The 22,840-nt window shown below is 41.3% G+C and overlaps 3 protein-coding genes across 3 annotated transcripts; 1 reads left to right on the plus strand and 2 right to left on the minus strand.

Moving 5' to 3' along the window:
* Positions 1-309: 309 nt before the first annotated feature.
* Positions 310-6,161, minus strand: LOC110950745 (peroxiredoxin-6-like). Its single transcript, XM_022193501.2, has 6 exons — positions 6,051-6,161; positions 5,596-5,723; positions 3,478-3,634; positions 1,520-1,669; positions 1,264-1,410; positions 310-1,124 (listed from the first exon to the last, which is right to left on the minus strand). Exons 2-6 carry the CDS (start codon positions 5,685-5,687, stop codon positions 996-998), a joined length of 675 nt encoding a protein of 224 aa, XP_022049193.1. The 5' UTR covers positions 5,688-5,723; positions 6,051-6,161; the 3' UTR covers positions 310-995.
* A 31-nt stretch (positions 6,162-6,192) lies between these two features.
* Positions 6,193-10,409, plus strand: LOC110950744 (polyisoprenoid diphosphate/phosphate phosphohydrolase PLPP6-like). Its single transcript, XM_022193500.2, has 2 exons — positions 6,193-6,655; positions 9,675-10,409. The coding sequence occupies exons 1-2, from the start codon at positions 6,277-6,279 to the stop codon at positions 10,100-10,102; spliced, it is 807 nt and encodes a 268-aa protein (XP_022049192.1). The 5' UTR covers positions 6,193-6,276; the 3' UTR covers positions 10,103-10,409.
* Positions 10,410-12,463: 2,054 nt separating this feature from the next.
* On the minus strand, positions 12,464-17,444 carry LOC110950726 (myocilin-like). Its single transcript, XM_022193473.2, has 3 exons — positions 14,822-17,444; positions 13,689-13,793; positions 12,464-13,584 (listed from the first exon to the last, which is right to left on the minus strand). Exons 1-3 carry the CDS (start codon positions 15,303-15,305, stop codon positions 12,791-12,793), a joined length of 1,383 nt encoding a protein of 460 aa, XP_022049165.2. The 5' UTR covers positions 15,306-17,444; the 3' UTR covers positions 12,464-12,790.
* Positions 17,445-22,840: the final 5,396 nt, after the last annotated feature.

Here is a 22,840-nt window from a genome sequence, read left to right on the forward strand (position 1 = left end):
TTTGTATCACCTCCGCTGTCCTTAAACTCTCCTGTCTGCTGCTCACAGAGACGAGCCTGTTGCCGGCCTTTTCCCCGACATCAAAGTTGATAAGCTCTCCGCTGATGCCGCCGACCCGATGAGCTGGGAACGCCAAATCCTGCACAGCTGAGTTAACACTTCAAACAGAACCAACTTATGATAGAGAGGAGAGCCAAAGCTAACAGACTTCATCAAGGAGTTCCTGAGCAGCGGCGTCCAGAAGCCAGGACAGGGCAAGTGCAAATGTTAGTTTATTGTTTTCTGGAAGTGAATTATGAATCTTCTGTCTTTGGGACGGAAAACATAAAGCTTTTATTGTCCACTGAAGTGAATCATTAGAATACAGGTACAAAAAAACCAAGAACTTCATTGAAATGATCGAGTTTGTCCAATCACTTCATCAGTAAATCACAGTTTTTTGGTAATAGACAATTGTACAAGTATTAAATAATGCAAATGGACCCTTAATGTGTTAAATAATGAAGTAAATCTGGCAAGGAAATAGTTTTCTTTGCTCAAAATACATGAACTGTAAACCACTTGTGCTTGCACTGCATCAAAAAATGGATGAAAAGTGTAAACAATGTATAAGATAGTGGGAAATATTTGAACCAAAATGGTGTCAGTGTTACAAAATACGAGCTTATTCTGCCACACCTTCACTCATACTCATTTCTATGTTCTTTAAATATTAAAAAAATGATTTTCTCAACCACTTTTTCCATACTTTCCTGGGGCAAATACACACATTGCTGCCACTTTTATTGTTGTAGCTGTACTGCACTGCTGTAAAATATATAAATTAGAATAATCCTACTTAGATATTATTATTCATTTCCATTCATTCTGACTGAGTCACCCCTTTGATTTCTGCAAATAGGAAGGAAACCCAGCAGTATTCATGGACTGTAAGACTGAAAACCGCTGGATTAAGTCCAGAAGTGAGTGTTGAACATCAGTGTACTCTGCCTGTCTTATGACTGGGGTGTGTAGCGCAGGTACTTCTTGCCTGAGGGCAGGTCTTTGGTGTAGACGCCAGCTGGGAACGAAGCGGCCGCCTCCTCTTCGGACATGCTGGGAGGAACCATCACACAGTCTCCAGGCTGGAAGAAACGCACACATAGAACAGAAAGAAAAGGCTATTCTTCATGGCAACAGGTCAGTTTTTGTCCCTATTATCTGTCCAGTCAGCTGTTGGAGTAATTGGTGCCAACTGAGGTCACTTTCAAATGTGTGACATACCTTCCAGTCGGCGGGCGTGGCCACTCGTCTCCCTGCTGTGAGCTGGAGTGAATCCACCACCCGCAGGATCTCGTCAAAATTGCGTCCTGTGGTGGCCGGGTAGAGCAGCGACAGTCTCAGCCGTTTGTCAGGGCCAATAATAAACACCTACGCAAATAAAGGAGGGAGAGATGGCAGCTCAGCCGGCTAAAATCTCTGTAGGGATGAGTAGAGATGAGACAGAAGTTTTAAAATTCTGTGTGTTTGTGACTCTCACACAGCGGGCAGTGAGTGGAAGGCCATCTTTGTCCTTCTCGTCTGGGTCTAGCATGCCCAAGGCGACTGCCAGCTCCCGTTTGCTGTCCGCTATGATGGGAAAGGGCAGCGAGCAGCAGGACGACTCCTCACAGTTGTACGCCAGAATGTCCTGCCAGATAAAAGAACAGGCACAGTCCTCAGTTAGCTATGCAAAGCAAGCTGGTGCGCTCTTTGTGCAAATAGCACTGATCAGCTAAAACCTTAAAACAAATATTGTTACAGGAGGCACCTGTTTAGAAGTGGGATATAGTAGGCAGCATGAGCACAGTCAGTTCTTGAAGCTGATATTTTGGAAGGAAACAGGAAAAATGAACAGTAACTGTGATAAAGGCCAAATTATGATGGTTAGATAACTGGATCAGATCATCTCCAGAACAGCAGGTCTTGTGGGGTGGCAGTCACTAATCTTGAGTGGTGAACAAGTGACAGAGTTGTGGGTGCCCGAGACTCTGTGATCCACTTTGGGAGTGATGGCTGGCCTTGGTGGTCTGATCCCAAAGAAGAGCTGCTGTAGCACAAACTGCTGAAAGTCTTGTTGTTGCTTGGATAGCATTAAGATTGTTCTATCGTAGCATGATCTTAATGATAAGATTATGCAGAAAGCTGCACATCAGCGTTCTGTATAACAGCAGATACACAATTTTCTGTGTATGGGGCTGTGTTGCTGCAGACCAGTTCACAGTGCCCATATTGACCTCCTGTTCACCACCCAAAATGTCTACAATGGACGCATGAGCATTGGGACTGGACTATGGATCAATGGAAGAAGGTGGTCTGGTCTAAAGAAATACATACATATGTGTTGTTTAACTGGAGAAGAGATGGCAACAGGATGCACTGTAAAGCAGAAGAGGCAGTGCAATGCTCTGCAGAGAAACCTTGAGTCCTGGCATTCATATGGGGGCTACTTTGACACCTAGCTAAAGAGTTGCGGATCATGTACACCCCTCCATGGCACCAGTATTCCCTGGTGCCAGTGGTCTCTTTTAGCTACATTACAAACATTGTCAAGGGATTATTTGAAGAACTTGTCCAAGAGTTCAGTGTTGACTTTACCTCTAAATTCCCCAGTTCTAAATCCAATCAAGCATCAGTAGGATGTGCTAGAAAAACAAACTTATTCATGGTGGGTTCATCTTGCAACTTCCAGACTTGACCATGTTAGTGCCTGACACCACAGGATACCTTCAGAAATTTTGTGAAGTTCAAGCTTCGATGGGTCAGAGCTGTCCGGGTGGCAGGAAAGGGACCTACAAAGTATCAGGCAAGTGGTTTGTAATGTTGTGGGTGCTACATGTACATCTGTTCTCAGTGAAGGGATGCTTACATCAGGAACAATGCAAATGAAACATACTGTCATGTTAAATGCAATCAAGATGTGGATGGACACAACATCGCATTTAGTAAACATGATTTGCCAAGAGTATCAGCACAACTTTGACACATTAGTATTTGCTAAAAATCATAGAGTTTGTGCAACAAAGACCTCAGACAGTAAAACTATTTGCATGTTGGCGCTGTGAACTTCCCCAAAGGCAAATAAAATAACTATAGTTGATGTAGTCAAATCTTAAAAGAATCAGCATAGCAGAGGCTGAACTATCCTGACTTTTAGCTTCTGATTTAACACAAGTTTAAAAACACAAAATCCTACAGTTCTGTGATGCCAACTCAGTCATGTACAGACCATCTCTCCACATCTTTCAAAGTTTGACTTACTAATCCATTTCATTTGGCTTGCAAATCACCAGAGGCATGCTTACTGGACTGTTTCCTGCAAAGTCAAGGATCACTACCTATCAGCTGTGATGTCAGTACTCCTATATATCACCAACTGCACGGCCGTGTTCATTCAAAACACTCCAAAATACTTTAGAGATTCGTTTACAAGAACCTCTGATGATGCAGTTATAGCACCTTGGTCCAGCCATGGTGATCTTCCAGGCAGTCGATGGACAAGGCGATCAGTTTGACGTTGCGTTTGCTGAACTCATCGCTCAGTCTGGCAGCTCGGCCCAACTCTGTGGTGCACACAGGGGTGTAGTCTTTGGGGTGAGAGAAGAGGATTCCCCATCTGGGATATAAAAAAGAGAGACATTAGTGAAGCTGTGCATAGACACTCTATAACAGGGGTGTCAAACATGCGGCGCGTGGGTCAAAACCGGCCCTCCAGAGGGTCCAATCCGGCCCAAGTCAAGTGTAAAAATTACAGAGAAGACATTAACTGCAAATTCTAAATTTGTAAAACTATAAACTTTAAACAGTTCCTAGGAAATGACAAGTTGTTTTGATCATACAGTCAAATACGAGATTGCTCATTGTTCTTTTGTCATTTTGTGTCTTGTTTTTGTAATATTTTGTCTTGTTTTTGTTGTTTTATCATTTGTCTCATGCTTTTGTTGTTTTCTCGCTTTTGTCGTTTTTTGTCTCACTTGTGTCGTTTGTCTAATTTTTGTCGCTTTGTAACTTGTCTAATTTTTGTCTTTTTTTGCTTTGTTTCGTGTTTGTGTCATTTTTTTGTCATTTCGTTTCTCGCTTTTGCCATTTTGTCTTATTTTTGTCAGTTTTTGTCTCATTTTTGTCGTATTTTGTCCTGTTTTTGTTGTTTTTTGTCTTTTTTTTGTCTGACATTTGTCACTTGTCTCGTGTTTTTGTCATTTTGCTTCTCATTTTTGTTGTTTTGTGTTTCCTTTTTGTCTCGCTTGTGTTTTTGTCTTACTTTTGTCATTTTGTGTTTTGCTTTATTCATTGTTTTCTGTGTTGTTTTTGTCGCTTTGTGTCTTGTTTTTGTGACGTTTGTCCATTTTTTGGTCACTTTGTAACTTTTTTTTTTCTAATTTTTTGTTTTCAGGTTGTTCATAATGTTTTGTAAAAAGATAATTCCTTAAATGTGAACATTTGTACAATGTAGTTTTTTGCACTAAAACAAAGGAAAACTTTGAAGTTGTCATTATTTAAAGGGTATTATGCTGTGATTTTACTGGTCCAGCCGCTGAACTAAGATGGGTTTGACACCCCTGCTCTGTAAGATTTCCCCATCAGGTTTCATTCTGATTCTGTTGTCTCTCACCTAAAACAGCTAACACTTCGACACTGTTCATTGTGGCTGTTGTTTTGTTGCATAATAGGACGCGGTTAAATGTGGGTCTGATGCCAAACTGACAGGATGTGACCTGAGAGTCAAAAATGAAGACAAAGGGGCGCCTTTTTTCCTGAGTTCAGAGGTGTGAATGTGTGCACCAACACTGTGGCTGGAATTGTAGGTCTCTAGCCTGATTTGCTCGGCTGACTAACTGTTTTAGTATCTAACAAACATCTGTGGATCTGGTAACTGATCTAGCAGACTGCCCTCTAGAAAGCAATTCAGGGAATTTATTCCCACCACATCATTAAATTAAAATAATGAACGAAAGGGAAACATTTTTTGGGGGGCTTGGTTGACCTAATAGCGTAATAATTGCATCCACTTAACATTGTGTGTAATTTAATGTCAAATTTCTGGGTTAGCTGTTTTACAACTAAATTTAAGTTGAGCCAACTTAATGAAATTGGCATGACAACTGATTTTTTTTCTTAACTGAGTTCAAGTCCACTGTCTTAACATGCCTGAATAATTTCAGCCAGTTAAGACTGATAATGACAAATGCCTTTAATTTTGAGGGTAAGCGAATTTACCCAACTTAATGTAGTTTGCTGGTTGAACATAATTTCATTAGAAGTTGCCAGAAGTTAAAAAGGTTAATGCAGACTTTTTTTTTGATTAGCCAAACCATACTTTTTAAGAGTATAGATTAATTTCTCCATTCATCCACCACATTATAAAAATATTTCTAATCCACAATGCCATGATTACACGTTTATGGCTTTAGATGTTAGGCGCAGCTTTTTTTTCTAAAGCAGAAGCAACAAAAGCGGTAACAGGAACTGTGCGCACGCATCCGAGCTTCCTTCTTTCCTCAGCCTCTCTGTGCTACCTGAATTCTGGTTTCTAAATCGGTATACACACAGAAATCAATCATCAATGAGTTTACTTACGAGTCACCGAAAAATTCATGGAGTTTAATTGTCCCTTGTGTGGTTTCTGCCTCGAAATCAGGAAATACATCTCCGAGCAGCAGCCCCGGCATACTGTGACCGTGGAGGTGTTCGTCCGTTTAGCAGCTCTGATGACAGACAGCGTCAGATAAAAAGGAGGCGGAACGTCCCTCTAAACAGGCTACAAAAGCGTCACCTGCACAGGACTTCATGATACACCCAGCTGACGTGCATATAGTGTGGCGCGTTCAGGTGGCGCTGGAAGCATTTGGCGCACTTGGCACAGGTTATCCAAACGATTTTACGCACGGATTTAGAGAGTTTATTGATAAGTAAAAGTCTGATCATTTACTCTAAAATATTTTATCTATGCACTTCATAATGGAAATAGATGAGCAAAATGGACCAGCATTGTAGAGTAGAGGTAAATTAGTTTGAGAAGTGATATTTCTTACCCAAATGAAGTTTCCTGTTGGAGTTTGCACGTTTTTCGAGAAAACAGACCCGCAATTCCTTTTTAAGATGCACAATTTCGCGGAGTATTTTTAGTCACATGACAAGAGCAGTCCAGTTCTAAACTGGTAACATTTTAACCCCTAAAGGGGCTTCAGTTTGCAGGATGGCTTGCCTCTGAGCGCAGCAGGATTCAGGTGGCAGATAAAGAAAGTTTGTCGAACGAAAATGTCCTCACCGGGGTCCAGACGGAACAGTTGCCGTGCAGCTGTGTGTGGAAGCCGGGCATCATCCGAGTGCCACAACCGTCGCCGGAGCTCCAGTTGTTCTTACTTTTCCTCCGGAGCGCAACCTGAAGACTTTTCCGTCAGTCTGAGCCAGCCGATATTTACGATAACGCTCCGGTTTTTGCTGGCGATCGATCTGTGGCTGTCCAAGCGGCTCGGAGTGTGCGCCTGTGAGGAGTCTGCGTGGGGCTCCTTAAGGCCCTTGGTGCGCCTGGTGGAGTTCTCCGGACACAGCTTCCCGTGGCTCGTCGGCACCGTGTACACTATGCTGCGTGGAGACAGCGTGGAGGAGCAGGAGCTCATGCTGAATCTGGCTCTGGGTGAGTGAATCTTTCGCTTTATATTTGCACAATTAGTTTGGTATGTGAAGGGCAGACTCAGTGTTGGCCTGGAATTCATTTTCTGCGTTAATCAAAACCACATTTCTAAATCAAGATCCATAGATAAACTAATTTTCACCGTTTTTTTTTTTAGCCATTTCTTTCAGCACTATCGTTCCATTTTTGCCACTCTCCTTGTAGATTAAGCATTACATAGCACAACAGTCTTATGTGCAATTAAAAATATCCAAAGTTCTTAGTCTGATGCCGTCTGTTGTTTGTGCATCTTTATATTTGTCTCCGCATGCCGATGCGTTATTACGCACATTTGTGCCAATTCCAAAGTGAAGCCTTTGGCAGCCATAGGTAGCTCTGCTGAGGTCCTGGTCAAGGCTGAATAATGTTAATGGCTATTGAAATAGAACAACATAACAGACCAGAACTGCGTCAGTCCATCCAGGAGTCCAATACTGCCTTAGCAGGACGGTGTGGTGTTTGTGCGCCCCAGTGATCGAGAAACAGCAACACTGCAGCGATGGAAAGTTTTCTTCTTTGAGCTGCAGCTGATACATGTGACAGGGTTGATGACTTATTTGCACGTGTGGACTGAAAGTTTGTGAATCCTATGGTATTTCGTAAATATTGCTACCAAAATGTGACATAGAACATAAGCACATTATCACACAAGTCCTAAAAGTAGATAGAGAACCCAATAAAACAAATGAAGCATTTTTTTGATATTCAGAAATGTGTTTGTCTGTGCTACATCTACAGATCAGAAGAAAAAAAATACCTGTTTGTTAAATGAAATAGGTCATAGCAGTGACTGAAAACATCTGACTCAAATGTGACCTTAGAATTAACGGCTTACTTCACCCACACACAGAGAGGTAGAATATTAGATCATTTTTCTAAGGAAATAAATGATCAGGTGAAGTAGTTTTGTCTCATTTGCTTTTTCTGGCTTCTCTTTGTCTTCTTTTCAGACTTGTATGAAAGTCTGATGATGATTTAGGTTGTATTTTCACTGAAAAAAGCTTCAGCTGTATTTGTTGACTTGCAGCTTTGAGATCAAGTGCTGCGTTGTTCTATTGTCTGCTGCTGTGGTGAAATACCACTGCTATAGGCTGACACTATGTTTTGGAAATACTGTAAATAGTATAGCTCAGCTGGATGCTATATGGGCCAATCAGACACTAATGAGGTCAAGGGTTTCATTTCATTTCATGAGAGAATTGTTTTCCAGGGCAGTGCAGTGAGTGAAATATTGCTTTTGTTCCATTGCATTAAGGTTGTATATAAAGAGTTCAGCTTTAACATATGCTACCAGTCAGAAGTTTGGACACACCTCCTCATTCAATGCTTTTTATTATTAATGTAGTATTTTCTTCATTGTAGATTAATACTGAAGATTAACACTTTCTTGTTTGCGACATAATTCTGTATATATTCTTTTATAGTGTTGATGTCTTCTGTATTAATCTGCAATGTACAAAATAGTTCAATACAAACCATTGAATAAGAAGGTGTGTCCGTGAAATAGTGTTGAAGACCGCTTTCTAATCAGGCATGTTTTATTGATGCTTTGTGTAATATATAATTTATTTTAATTGCATTTTCCAGCGCAGTCCTTCCTTTATCATTATTTTTGTTCTTTATTTCATTAATGATTGTGATTATTGTTAAAGGTAATTTCATCAGTGACTTGGTTGTGAAGTAAAAACTCATAATTCAATGTTTAGAACTATTTTTACCAAACAGAAATGAAAGACAGTAACCTTTTTAATAAAAGTTCTAATCAATGGCTTATACCTGAAGAAAACATGAATAAGAATAACCTTAAATACAATTTTTGGCTGCAACTTACGCACCATTTATATGTATGTCTGAATAATAAGCGACAAAGAGTTTTACATTTATGCTCAGACCAGTGGAAAGTTGCTAAATTAACAACTCGGTCCTAAATCTGATGAGATGCAAACTAATCTGAGTACGGAACCAAGAGCAGCAATGCTTGCAATCATTTTTTAAATGCCATTATCTTAACATCACAAGCTAAAAATGTTATTATCTTGAGATAACAAAACTCACTTTCTCGTGATAATGTGTTAAATCCTGTCATTATCTTGAGAAAGCAAAAGACCAAATTATCTTGAGAGATAATGTACCCACAAGTAAATGACTTTAATAACTGGAGAACTCAAAACTGAGTGTCGGATTAATTTGATCGCACCTGATTTCAGCCTTAACCCATAAGAACCCAGACCTATTTTTCCTTAAAGGAAAATTATGTGGGATATACCACTGACCAAGTGGACCACCTAGACTGGGGCACTCAAAGTGCTTGTTATACTGGTGTCACCGTGGGTTCTTATGGGTTAAAGATCACAGTCATGACTGTCAACAGTCTCAGCAGGATCACAGAAGAGCTCTTGCCTGTGAAGTTGCAGCCGAGTCACCTCCTCCTCAAAAACACTGATCTAAATGTTAGCTCTCATACAAAGACACAATGCAGTTTCTGCCTGCGTTTGAACCTGACTGGAGTACTGTCTGATGAGAACTCCTTGATGTTACATTTTCAGCTTAAATCAGTTGCTGTAGTTGTCAAAATGTGGGCTGCATGGCGGCTCAGTTGTTAGCACCGACGCCTCATAGCTAGAAGATCTTTCTGTGTGGAGTTTGCATGTTGTCCTTGTGCATGCGTGGGTTTGCTTCAGCTTCCTCCTACAGTCCAAAAACATGCTGAGGTTAACTGATAATTCTAAATTGTCCGTAGCTGTGAATTTGAATGTGATTGTCTCATAGTTGTCAGAATGCCTAGTATGCCTCCTGGGCATGGTACTTCTGATTTTTTGAGAAACAAAGAGGAAATTAGCTTTTGTTTTCTCAATATAATAGCATAAAAAAATGCAATCATGGCTGTTTTTGCCTTCCGTATCTGTAAGCCACTCGATTAGAATAGACCAGCTTCTGGTCCAAATTGAAACCAACATTGCTTTTCTCTTTTTGCACCTCACAGCTCTGGTTTTGGACCTGCTGCTCGTCCGACTTGTGAAGACAATGGTCAGGCGTCGAAGGCCATCCCAGAACCGCTCTGACATCCTTTCCGCCTTCTTCGTGGAGCGCTACTCCTTCCCATCGGGCCACGCTTCGAGGGCGGCCATGTTGGCTCGCTTCTTCCTCGCCCAGCTGGTGGACACGGCCTCCATGCGGGTCCTGGTGGTGGGCTGGGCCGCCCTGGTGAGCCTGAGCCGACTGCTGCTCGCCAGGCACTATGTGACAGACGTGGGCTTTGGCCTGGCTATGGGCTACTGCCAGTACAGCCTGGTGGAAAGGTTGTGGGTGACTTGGGACTGCCTGCAGGACCTGCTGTTCCTGCCACTGAGAGAGAGACTCAACTGGGCTTACAGCGGACTCTGGATGGTGGATTGGAAACATTTAGGTTAGGTGGAGGCGTGTGTCGACCTGTGTGGGGAAAATGTGTAGCATGAGCGTGGTGTGTGTGTGATTCAGAAATCTCCCGCTTCTATAAAAAGTAGCCCTTTTTATTATTAGATTACAGTCATTCTAGTTATATTTCTTGATTTCTATCAGTTTTACATGTATTTGTTTGCATTCTGTCTTGTTTTTTTCTATGCAGCTTGTTTACACAGTAGTGATTGATTGATGATGCATGGACTTAATCTCACCAGGCTAAATGACTATTTTTTATATCTGTATATACAAAGCCAATTAAAGAAAGCTGTGTGTCTTTCACATGTGTCTTACTGAGTTTTTGGCTGAGTATGAATGCTTAAATTCATGTATGATAGTAAGGCCGCTGTGCTTCCTTGCAGACTGGGAGTTTCACCTGTTTTTTTTTTTTTTTTTTTGTGGTTTCACACTTAACTGTCACAATCTAGAATAGCCACTATATTTGTGGTTACACCATTGAGGAAGTCATCTCACACTCACCCAAGTTTCCACCAGCTGCTGCTGAGTCTCCTGACTGTCATTATACTCTAATACACACCATCTCGTCTTACAGTGTTGATAAACTGCGCTGCCACCACCTCCTTTTTTATCATACCGATGCCACTTCCAAAATAAACTATGCTAACACTAAGCATATGTTTGTTATGTTTATTATGTTAAAGAGGCCAAGAGATGACTCGGTTGCGCAAATTGACGCATGTGAGTCTTGTCAATGAAGCTGAAATGTTGCATGAAAAATGCAGATGCAGCCAGCTGTCCCCAGAGGGCAGTCTTTAATATTATTATGGCTGCACGTGGCAGTATATGAGCTGTAAGCTTGGAATAAGGACACTGGATGTGGACTCACAGTTATTAATTTGTTTGCCATAATGCAGATTTGCTCAGGAGTGGGTTTGAACAACCCAATAACTATGAAATACAAACATAAAGCAGTGTTTGAAGGCTTGATGCTTCTCAGATTTAGTCCTATTTCACTGACAGTGTGTGTATCCAAGCATGTCGGGTGCCAGTTCTTTGTTCTTCGGGTGAATAACTGGTTGAACGGCATGTTCAGTTTGTCTGCTGGTTCGCTCCAGTGTTTTAAACTACAACAACAAGGTCAATGGAAATCAGTTTTTTGCCCAGGAGAATATAAAAGAATATATTTTACATTTCACAGTGTAGCGGCTGCAAATAAAGCAGTTTGCGTGTTTGAAAAATATTTACCTTCCGTCTGAGCAGTTAATGTTCTCTGAAAAGAGGTGGACATGAATTATTCTTAAAAAATCTCGTCTGAGTTACAAGTCATTTGATAAGATGCGATGATATGTAGCACCTTATGCAATACCAGTGCGGGTAAATTAAGGAAAAATGACAGAAAAGGATGCATAAAAGAATAAACATTCCTCTGTATTCTGAGCACCTTCATCGACCTCTTACTTACTTATTCAATATATGTTTTCTAATTTGATCTTTTATTGACATGACTCCAAAAATGTGTACATGCTACCTGTGGAATTTCCATTTTATTAGTCAGTGTTGTAGCTTCTTCATTAAGGATGATTTGCTTTAGTCACAAAAGATAATGAAGCCGCATTTGCGATAGGAAGTATATCGATTTAAAGAGTCTGACTTCCTTCTGCAAAATTCAAGCTCCACTTCGAAATTCAGAGGTCGGAGTCAGGCCTGTTCAATAGCAGCTGTCAGAGGAGCAGACTTGGATGGAAAATGCTGCAAAGCATTCTGGTTGTTGTAGGATGTTCTCCTTTTAAACAATATGGACTAACACTGCTGGCTCTCTCTCTTTTCTCAGATCGCAAACTTTCCACTAAATGGCTTGCCTCGAGTAGGAAAATTCCTCTTTAATGGTGCTGCCTGTAAATGAATCTGTAGGTCCAAGCTGATTCTCTTTCTTACCTTGATTCTAAACAGTTGAGTCTCACACACATTTCTGGGTCAAGTGTTGACACACAGGGTCAAAGGTTGGAGACTTTTGCTACAGACCTGCCACAAGCTCAGTGGCTCATATGCAGTTTTTATTATTCAGCCTTGTGCATTTAGTAGGTATTGTTTGATGCTTTGTGCTACATTTGGTGCCCTCATGTGGTCTAGTCGGGCCATATTTATGAAATGATAAAGCATTAAGTAGGATACTAAGTCTGTTGGAACAATGTTTTGGAGAAATTCTCTGTTTTGGTGTCATCCAAATAAGCTTAATCAACCTCTAGAATTTAATATTTTTGATACCTAGTGTGCCTCTGTCACTTTTGAACTTCACATTGTCATTGTGAGTTTATCAGGTAGTGTAATATTATTTTTATTATTAACCCAGTGACACAAACAAGCAAAAGTATGTTACTTTTTCAACATTTTATTGAGAACTTAAATAACACGAACATTTATTAACAGATTACAAAAATTATTCGGCCATTGCATCATGGTTACAGTTTAGAATTACTGAGATCAGCACGGACTCTTATCATACAGCAACACAAATCTGTTTTATGAATATTTCTTGTCATCACATATCTTATTTACAATATTAATTAAAAAAATGATTTTGTAGTTCTAAAACACACAGATATGACAGTCTTGCAATAATCTGACCAACTGAAATAATTACGCATTTCATCTCTTTTTCTTGTTCTTGCATCAGCACAGTCCTGTAAGCAGCAGTCATCTTCAGCTGCTGGCTCTGCCCAGTCTGACGTCATAGGTGACCATGTGGTAGTTGTCCCAGGCGAACAGCTTCCTCTGGGCGTGGTTGTAGTCCACCATGCTGTTGTAGCGGTACTTGTTCTTGAAGGGCACGGACACAGCTTTTCCCACGCTGGTCGCTGTGTCAAACACGTAGTTGATGGTGGTGTTGGGTGCCGTGTAGCTGGCCACCGTGTACAAGCGTCCACACACCATGAAAGCGTTGGCCACCGTGTTCTTCCTGATGTTGGTCTCCCAGCTCTTCTTCACCTCCAGGCTCTTGGGGTCTAGCTGGGAAATCACAATCGCGCCCTTTGCTTTGCTGGTGCTGTAGATGGCCCACAGGCCCTGTTCGTCCACAGCCAGGTCGATGTCGGTGTAGCCGCCCCAGGAGTACGGGTGCTGGCCACGGAACCCGGCGTTAGGCAGGTCGATGCGTGACGCCACGCTCTCAGAGGCCAAATCGTACCGGATCAGCGTACGGCTGCGCCTGAGCTGGTAGTAGAAGGAGCCTTGGTACAGGGTTGCTCCTGTGCTCTCCACAGGCTCTGGCAGAACCAGGACCTTCATCGGGAAGCCTTTGGTGAACTGATCCATGTCTTCGTATACAAAGAGCTGACGCACATCTTTACCCACTGCATCGAGGCGCCACACAGTCTTGTTGGTGTAATGAGGGCCCTGAGCCTCGGGATCCTGCAGCCAGACTCCATACTTCCCTGTAATGCCATCAGCCTTTCTGTGCATCACAGGCTCTGCCACTGACAGCAGCTCTCCACAACCTGAAGAAGAACTTAGACTTCAAGATACAGCTCTCAAAGGCATCTATTTGCGTTAATACGAGGTTGATTTCAGCAGCTACATTGACTTCAGTAGAAATCACTACCTGTGAAGTTGTGATTGCCATCAGGAAGGAGGTGGGATGCAGGAACCTCCGTCACCTCAGCCTTCATCTCCTGATATCCACCACTCCCCAAATCATATGCAGGATCTGGAAGAACAGAGGAGAAATTTTGTGAGGAAAGAAAGCACTCACCGAGCAGGAATTTTAAGTAAAACATGGCAGAATGTAACAAAACACGTGGCCACAGTGAACGTCAAAGTCTCAGTGCCTCATTTATTTCCCTCAGAGCGCAGCAGGCTTCTGCTATAACCCTGAGATTGATCACATAAACAGACGAGCGTGAGTGACAAAGCCATAAAAGAAGAGGTCGTATTGTAAATTCCTGTCCTCTTACTTGCTGTGGAATTTCTGGGATGTGGAGAGAGGATGATGAAGCAGACACAAAGACACTCTGGAGACTCAGATGGCTCAGGAGAATTCATACAACAAAGCAGCACGTTCACGTGAGCATTGCCAGCATCAATTCTGAGGATTCTCTTCCACTTTTGGGTATATATTGGGTTGGGAAGATTGCCAGATTTAGACTACAACTTTACATGGAGACAACTTATCTGCTCAGACACGTCTGACTAAACAATATCTAATCTTAACCAAATCAGGGAGTCCTGACATATCTTTATCCTGCAACAGTTGTCTCTTTCATGTACATATTAGCAGGAGAGAAGGCCTGAACATGCTCGCAGACTTAATTCAAAGAAGTAAATAGGAGCAGGGTTCAGAGGTGGTAACCTGTAGGATAATTTGAGGCGACTCATAGGATCTATGGGATGATTTAAGGTGGCCGCAGTCGACAGTTGCAACCTGTATGATGTCTTCAACTAACAGCTGCAAAGAAATTCCGTAGTAGAAGGAGAGAGAGTAATTTTTCCTTCGCGTTACTCAGTCTGGGACAGTGAACTCCAACCTGACCTGCTGCCTCTGGAGACTTTTCATAGCCCAAGTCAAAGACATTTATCTTCTCAGAAAGAGAGAATGGCAGCAGTTACCACGTTTAACTTTCCATTTAAATGTTGTTCCCTATTAGCAAATAGCACATTTTAGTGGTTAGTGGGAGCAAGTAGTCTGTTTGGGTTGTGATGTGCATGTGTTTTGCCTTCACTTGCTGATGTACATACCACTAGCAGGCCTGTTTTCCTGCTGAGCTCCCCCTGAGGTGTGTGTCTGCTGGCAGGGATTCTGCCTGAGGCTCTCTGCCTCCTGCCTCAGCTCCGCCAGCTTCCTTTGCAGATCCTGAACCTGCGTATTCAGACGCTCCTTGTCCTGCTGCAGCTGGTTCCTTTCCTCTGTAACCTGGGAGTAAGCCTCCTGGAGACCCTCCTCGTCTTTAGGCCCGACCCCGCTACTGGTGCCTCCGTCCTGTCCTGCTATCACCCGGCTGACCAAAGCTTCCAGCAGGGTGAGCCGGGACAGGACTCCATCTATCTCTGGTTTTGTGCTGCTGCCGGGGCAAGTGGACTCTTCTGGTGAAACCACCGTGAAGGTGTACTGGCAGCGTCCGGTCGAGTCTTTGGAGCGGTGGAGGGAGGCTCGATCTTGGGCCTGGATGTGGCTGAACAGAGCAAAGCAGGACAAACAGAGGAGGGACGCTCTGAACCACATTCTGGAGGATCTGACTAGTTTGGGGAATTAGCAGAGATGCAGTCGTTTGTCTTCCTCTTCTCCTGTTTAAATGTTTCTCCCTGGTTTTCTTTCCTAAGCTCTTCCCACCTGAGTGTCCCCGGTCAGTGCAGGTCAGTGTCTGAATCCCAGCAATGCCACTAGGATATTTATACAGTTAAGTGTCAGGGAGAGGGAGGGGACAAGGAGCGTGGCAGGGAATGAAACAGCCAGGGGGTGTGGAGTGTTTATGCACAGCTCCATGTGTTTCTTCTCTTTTTTTCTTTTTTTTTTTCTTTTTTTTTTTTGCTCTTGGTAGCGTGAGGTGCACCGAGAGGGATAAACAATCACACAGTATCAGTGGAAAAGCACAGAGTTTGATCCTCCTGGGAAGAACTCTTTCATTCTTTCATGTCCTGGCGGTTGGTATGTCTCAGCATCTTTTTATATGTCTAGCAGCTGTCCGTTGTGAAGCTGTTTACTTCCTCTGCGACTGATAGTTTTGCTATTAAACCACTGTGTGATAAACAGTAAACTCAGAAAGTATTTGGGCAAGCTGGCTCTTCAGAAGAACTGAAGACCCGCTGGTATGTTTCTGCCTCCACTGCAGATGGGCAGGATGTCTGGCACAGGAGGCAGTCTGGCGAGGAATGGAGATGTGGTGTGGCGACTTTTTCTTTCTTCCTACCAAATCCCATAATTTCGACAAAATCAATGTGCCAATAAATACAGAGACTTAAAATCATTACTGCCCCGCTAATGGTCAGTGAGGGTGTATTTACTGCAGGCAGAGTGGTGCTTTGGCAAAACCAGCATCTTAGTTTGCTGTGTTTGGAACTACACAGTACTGAAGAAGTATTCAAAAACTGAATTTAAAGTTTGAAAAAAGACACTTTATAGGGGGAAATAACCCTTTTTTATCATCAACATGATCCCATCTGGCTTTCAGCAGCATGAAGCCCACCTGTGTGTCTGCTGTCTTCACGTGATAAGTCTGGAACTTGATCTGGCCCCGTGTTAGAAAGCAAGAGGAAATGGTAAATACATCACCGAGGGAGTTAAGCACAAGTACGCCTGTTGTAGGTGTACAAAAACATCATTGTGGTCTCCAAGGGACTAAAAGCCTCACGTTTCTGTGATAAACTGGTAGCCATTCCTCTCAGTTTTTTCTTAATGCCCTCCATGACTCCTAAATAATATTTCATGTGAATAACCAATGAAGAACCAGTTTTCCCCCCAAACAAGAGCCCAAAACGAACATCTGTGTTTGGTCCCACATGATCAATCTGCTGCCTAGTTAACCTGTCTGCTTTACAGCCCATGGAAAGTCACTGGTCCTCTGCAGTGTTTTTACCACTGAGGTGTATTTTTCTTATGTAACATAACGACTCAGGTGTCCTGTAAAGAAGCTGGCACCAGCTCCTCTGTAGGCCCCTAACAGAAGACACAAGGAGCACATAACCGCTTCCACAGGCGATCATGCTGTATGCCGAAGCAGCTCTACTGGGGACCTCGGCGTTTGTCTGCTGAAGTGCTCAACATGCACATCTTCAGCTAAGGATTGTAATGTAAACTCACAGTGTGTTACAGTAGTGAGTGAGGTAGTGGGCTTCCATGCAGCAAAGCCTATTTTTATGTGACTTTCTATGTATGTGGTGACTCCTAAACACCAAATTTTACTTTAATTTCCATATAAGTAGCTTTATTCCACACTGTCTGACTATGCTGTGCTGCTGCAGAGTAAAATATTCAGACCCAAGATAAAAAAAAAAAAAGCATTTAAAAGGCTCCATCACATTGGAATGTGTTTTGTGCATCATTTTTTTTACATAGATCTCTCCAAAATTGGAAGGGCATACGACAGCTTCGATATTTCAAAACTTCCATATGTTTACTTCTATATAAAATAAAGTTGTCTCAATTCAAAATAATGTTTAGCTGCACTGAAACAGTTCTCAGTGATTCTCCATCATTCAGTTGGATTTAAGAGGCCAGTAAAATACTGCCTCAGAAGGAAATGGTCTTAGCTTGAATGGTTTTGCTTGAAGGTTTTAAATATTAAATTGAATTTAAGAACAATAACTTGAATATTCTTTTTCTATCTTATCTGTAAAGTCTTGCAACCCCTCCAATTTTTCTATGGCTCACGGTTTAAGTTCAGGGTCAAATAGTTCCACACTTTTGCAAATAGTGGAGAGCAAATGGGAAAATATACACCGTGCTCATGTCTATCTGTTGGAAACAAAGTTCCAGCCTGCAGCATTTCACTTTGGTTTTGCATAAAGACACCACACAGGGGGGAAACAGGTAGTCCCAGGGTTTCCAGTTGGAGTCTTTATGCCTTTAAGGAAGGGATGTGGAGCTAAACGGTGTTGCGAAATGGTATCTTGCATTTCTACCATGTTGAGGAATGGCAGCTGAAGGATATGTCTGAGCATAATTCAAGGAAAAGCCTATGGGCTTTTAGTTATGAAGAGTGATTTGATAGGATGGGCAGAAAAACAGGATTCAGATGGGATTATTCAAGAAATGGTTTGACATTTTGGGAAATAAGGTTAATCACTTAATCATGAGATGAGAGGATTAGTGCTCTCATGGCTGTCCAATATGAAGACACAACCACAAGATTTAGCTCAGTGTAGTAAATAGAAAGCGAGCGAGTAATTCAAACCCTTGTTCTACAAAAGCAGCTACCTGTCAGGCCATGGATGTGGGACCTTTGGAGGGGTCCTGTGGTGTCTTGTTAGCAGTGGATCCATTACATCCTGAGGTTTGCAGAGTGCAGCCTCCGAGGATTGGGTTTAATCCGTCATAGACTGTGGACCGCTGTGGTGTTACCTATAGGTTTCCTGAAAAGCAGATTTGAAGCTCAGTCTAATCGCTCCGGCCCTGGCAATCTTTGAAGTGTCTGACTGTTCTTATCTCCCAGCTAATCCAAAATTGTGCAACACAGTGGCACTTGAGTGAATCTCAGGTGGGTCATGCATGACCCCACTAACAGCCACAATCTTAATTATACAGAATTTGTGCCTTAATTTAACTGAATTGAGTAAAAATTATTTCTGTACAGTTGTCATGACGTGGGAAATGAGCTGCACAGATCATAACAACTTTTTGTACCAGGTTGTAAACATGCTTACTTCTGTTGTACAGTTTGGGGGTTTTAACATAGGGCTCTATAGGGGTTGAATCGCTTTTCGAGCTAGCCTCAAGCGCCACTAAATGAACTGCACTACTACTCTGGCTACATTTTCCAGCACCAGCAGTTTGACTCTGGTGAATCCCACAAATACTGAATCGAAATAGAATCTGGGGAGTTTGGAGGTCAGGTCAATATTTGGGCTCTTGGTCAAGTTTCTCGAGTCGCCCTTCAATCATTTTTGCAGTGCAGTCAGGTGCATCATCTTGAGTTTTGTGGCAATGAGGAGATGTCCCTGGGCTGCCGCAATGTTTAATCCTCCTGTTGGCCTGCAGGTCAAAATCGACTCCTTTTAAAGTTTGAAAAATGTGGGGAAAAAAATATATATTCACAGTGAAACTTCTTATGTCCACATTTTCAACATTTTTGAAAAGTTTTTCAACATTTTTTGATGAAAAAAAATGTTTCTTCGAAATTCGCTGGATTTTGGTTGATTTTTTTTTGGTGAATGTTTTTAAAGAAAACAGAAGTTTTACTGATATATATATATATATATATATATATATATATATATATATATATATATATGTAATCATTTTAGAGATTTTTAGGTTTTTTTGGAAGAGTTATCTCATTTTTTGAAAATATTTGTAAGGATTTTCTTGCCAAATTTGGGGGATTTTTTGGAAATAAAACTTTTAGGGGAAACCTTTAAGGAATTATTGAAATTTTCTGAAGGTTTTGCAAATTTTCAGAAATTTGGGGATTTTTTAGCAGAATTTTTGGAATCAAGGAATCAATATTTTTGGTGCACATAAATGAAGATAACAGGAGGGTTGAGTCATTGATGCACGAAATGTGACATCCATAGAAATGCCAAGACCCAAAGTTTCCCAGCAGATCATTGCATTTTAATGAGATGATTAATGTTTTTCACCTGTCAGCGGGCTTCAATGTGGTGTCTGATTGGTGCAGTTATGTCCAAAGGAAAAAAACTATTTTTCCAGCATCCAAAGTAAAAACCTTTTAGAGTCCTTTATGTGCATGACTGCTTATTCCTCCCACAAACACCAGCTACACTCTGACGAAAGAGGAGAAAAATATTAGACATCATAGTTATTATTGGCAGCTATTTTAAAAAAGCCCTTTGAAAATACAATCCCAGAACCCTTGGCAGAACAGTTTTTCCTGTATTAATTCTAAAGAGATGGCTTACTGCTGTATGTGCTTGACTATGAATTACATAATATTACGCAACAGGAAAAAGAGCAGAGAGCAGGGCTGCTGGAGACACTGGCACCATGCTAGAAAAACAAAATGAATGAGAGAAACAGTGTGATTGCTGAATCAGGACACATGGAAAATGGAATACTCCCCATCAGAGATGTTTAGACAGCAGGCCTCTGCAGTTTGAATATTGATTTATAACAGAAAGAAAGTGGGCTTGGTAGCAAATGAAGTGCCAGCTCTCTTACACAGCCATTAAAACAATGACAGCATCTTTTTCCAGTCAATAAATGGCTAATTTGAGCAACACCCACACAGAAGAAATCATTGGCCCGCCAGACTTGCATTTACAGGTGTGAAGCGTTGCATAACGTGTGTTTACATGGCTGCCTGTCTGGCTTGTTGATGTAAAGCGTAACGTAGACGTGAGGCAAGCGGTCCTCAGAGCAGTGTTGAGAGCTCAGCGGTTTAACAACCTCGAGCACAGCCTCCCACCTCAACATTTGGGGGCGTTTTAACATGACTCAGTGCTCTGAGGTAAACAGAGCATGAGCCTGAACTCTGTTTGTCTGAAAGTGTGTTTGTGCTGAAGTTTAAGAGCCAGAGAAGGAAAGTGACACAATCTGGACCCTTTCTATGTGTTATGATGTGATTTGGCCAAGCACAAATGAGTCAGGGTATGTTTGTTTATTAGTAAGAATTAAGGCAATATGATGAAAATAACAATTTCGGCATGTAGATCTGTAGTATAGTGTTCACTACAAAGGCCCAGGGGGGTTGGCGAGATGTGTGTGTGTGTGTGTTTTTTAACCCTCCTGTTGTCATCATTTACAGGCACCAAAAAATATTGTTTCCTTGTCTGAAAAAAATCCAAAAATTCAGCAAAAGAATTCCCCAAATTTTTGAAAATTTGCAAAACCTTCAGGAAGAAAATTCCAATAATTCCTTCAAATTTTCCCTTAAAAGTTTTATTTTAAAAAATCCCCCAAATGTGGCAAGAAAATTCTTGTAAATATTTCAAAAAATGAGTAAAAATCTTTCCAAAAAATCCTAAAAATATCTAAGGTGATTGCATTCACATTCACATTCACAAAAAATCAACTAAAATCCAGTGAATTTCGCTGGATTTTGGTAGATTTTTTTTGTGAATTTTCTTAAGAAACGCTTTTAACATTTCTTTTTTTCCACCAAAAAATGTTCAAAGATTTCCCAAAAATATTGAAAATGTGGACATCAGAAGTTTCAATGTGAAAATATATATTTTTCCCCACATTTTCAAACTTTAAACGAGTCAGTTTCAACCTGCAGGACGACACGAGGGTTAACGCATTAAAAATGTCTGTCTGCTGGGACTGTGGGGTATAATCACAGCGATCACACGCCTACACACATGAAGCCTCGCAGCAGTACAGTAGGTGTTGTTTGGTCTTACAGGTGTTACACCAGAGGCTCTCATTACTGATAGAGACAGACTGGCACGGCTCCAGAGTGTCCTTTATGAAAACACAAACTATGACACATCCAAACAGAAAAGAACCAACTGAGTCTACAGCAGTGAGGCAGCCTTTTTAATTCTGCTTATCAGGTATACTGTAGGAGTCTAAGACTCCTTAGCCTTACTGTAAATGTATTTGTACAACATTAGACATTTTAAACTCATCGTTCATTGGGTTAGCAGTTATGTAGCATGCTAACATTTACAGATTCAGATTAAATCAGGGGCGGAGCTAGACCATTTTCAGGGGTGCTTGAGCACCCCTTAATTTTTTGTAAGCACCCCTAGAATTATTGGGCGTTATTTATTTATGTTTATAATAAATGCTGTAATAATTATTAACAGTGTTATTTATTTTACCGTTTCAAACCAAATGTAAAATCTGGCAAAGCTCTCCCTAATTTGACCCCCCCTTTGAATAATGGTTTGAACCATTAAGAGAGCGCAAGTTCCCCTCTACTCTGCCGCTGCGCTGAATGCTGCTCCCACCCCTGTGTGCGTGTGATGGATCGGACAGAGAGATTGACAGGCTAGTCAACAGAGCCAGCAACTGCAGGTGACTGCAACATTTACTTGGTATTTATACCCTGAAGTGAACTCACAAGTTTGTCCGTGAAATCTGCATTTATAAGCCTGAGTTGTCTAAACAAACAATCCAGCTAGCTAGCTTGCTTTCGAGCTAGCGAATTTTACTCGTTTAGCCTCGCAAATCACAAAATGAAGCAAGCAATGCTTATGGCATGCCAAACATGAAGGTGAAAAAAGGCTATTGTAATTTCACACTGGTGCCATATCATTGTTTTATCAATGTGTTGTTTGTAGGCCGACCATCACAATGGATATTAGGGCATTTTTTTTCCCAAAAAAACTCCAGCAAAAGCTTCAGGTAAGGTTTGGGGGGGCAAAGCACAGAACACCAGCGATGTTACTGCATGTGTTCAAATGTTTATTTTGTGGCGTTAACTCAATTGCTAGCAGACATATTTTGAAAATCAAACTTCAAACGGTCAGCATTTTGAGAAGGACTATTTTGACTGTTTCTTGAACCAACGAATAGTATCTAAGAGAATGACTGAGCTCTGTTATGAATGCAGAAGAGCTGGGTGAGCCGTTGCTTAACATTGGTCAGATGCTGACACAAGTGAAACATAGAAGAGGCAATAAAATTCCACAAAAAGGTTACAAAGCGACAAAAAATTGGACACAAATGAGACAAAAAATGACAATTAAGGAACATATTGGTTCTGTCAAACAGCTTGAGACTATTTTAATCGTAATTGGCACGATATAAATAAAGTTATATTGAAAATTGGACAAAACAAGAAAAAATAGACAAAAAAGACAAGACAAAAAGGAATCACAAAACATCAAAAAACAACACGCAAATTGCGAATAACGCAGAACACAACATGAGAAAATTAAGGCAAAAAAACACAAGCGAGACGTATGGGAAACACAAAACAGCAAAAACCAGAAACAAAACGACAAAAACATGAGACAAAAGACAAAAAACAGACAAAAGAAATCAAAAAACGAGACACAAAATGACAAAAGAGCAATGAACAATCTAGTATTTTACTTTATGATCAAAACAAATCGTCATGGTCTAGAAATGATTTTACATTTATGGTTTTACAAATTTATAATTTGCAGTTCATGTCTTCTCGGTAATTTTTA

The sequence above is a fragment of the Acanthochromis polyacanthus genome, chromosome 9 (genome assembly GCF_021347895.1).
Source record: "Acanthochromis polyacanthus isolate Apoly-LR-REF ecotype Palm Island chromosome 9, KAUST_Apoly_ChrSc, whole genome shotgun sequence".
Classification (NCBI taxonomy): domain Eukaryota; kingdom Metazoa; phylum Chordata; class Actinopteri; family Pomacentridae; genus Acanthochromis; species Acanthochromis polyacanthus.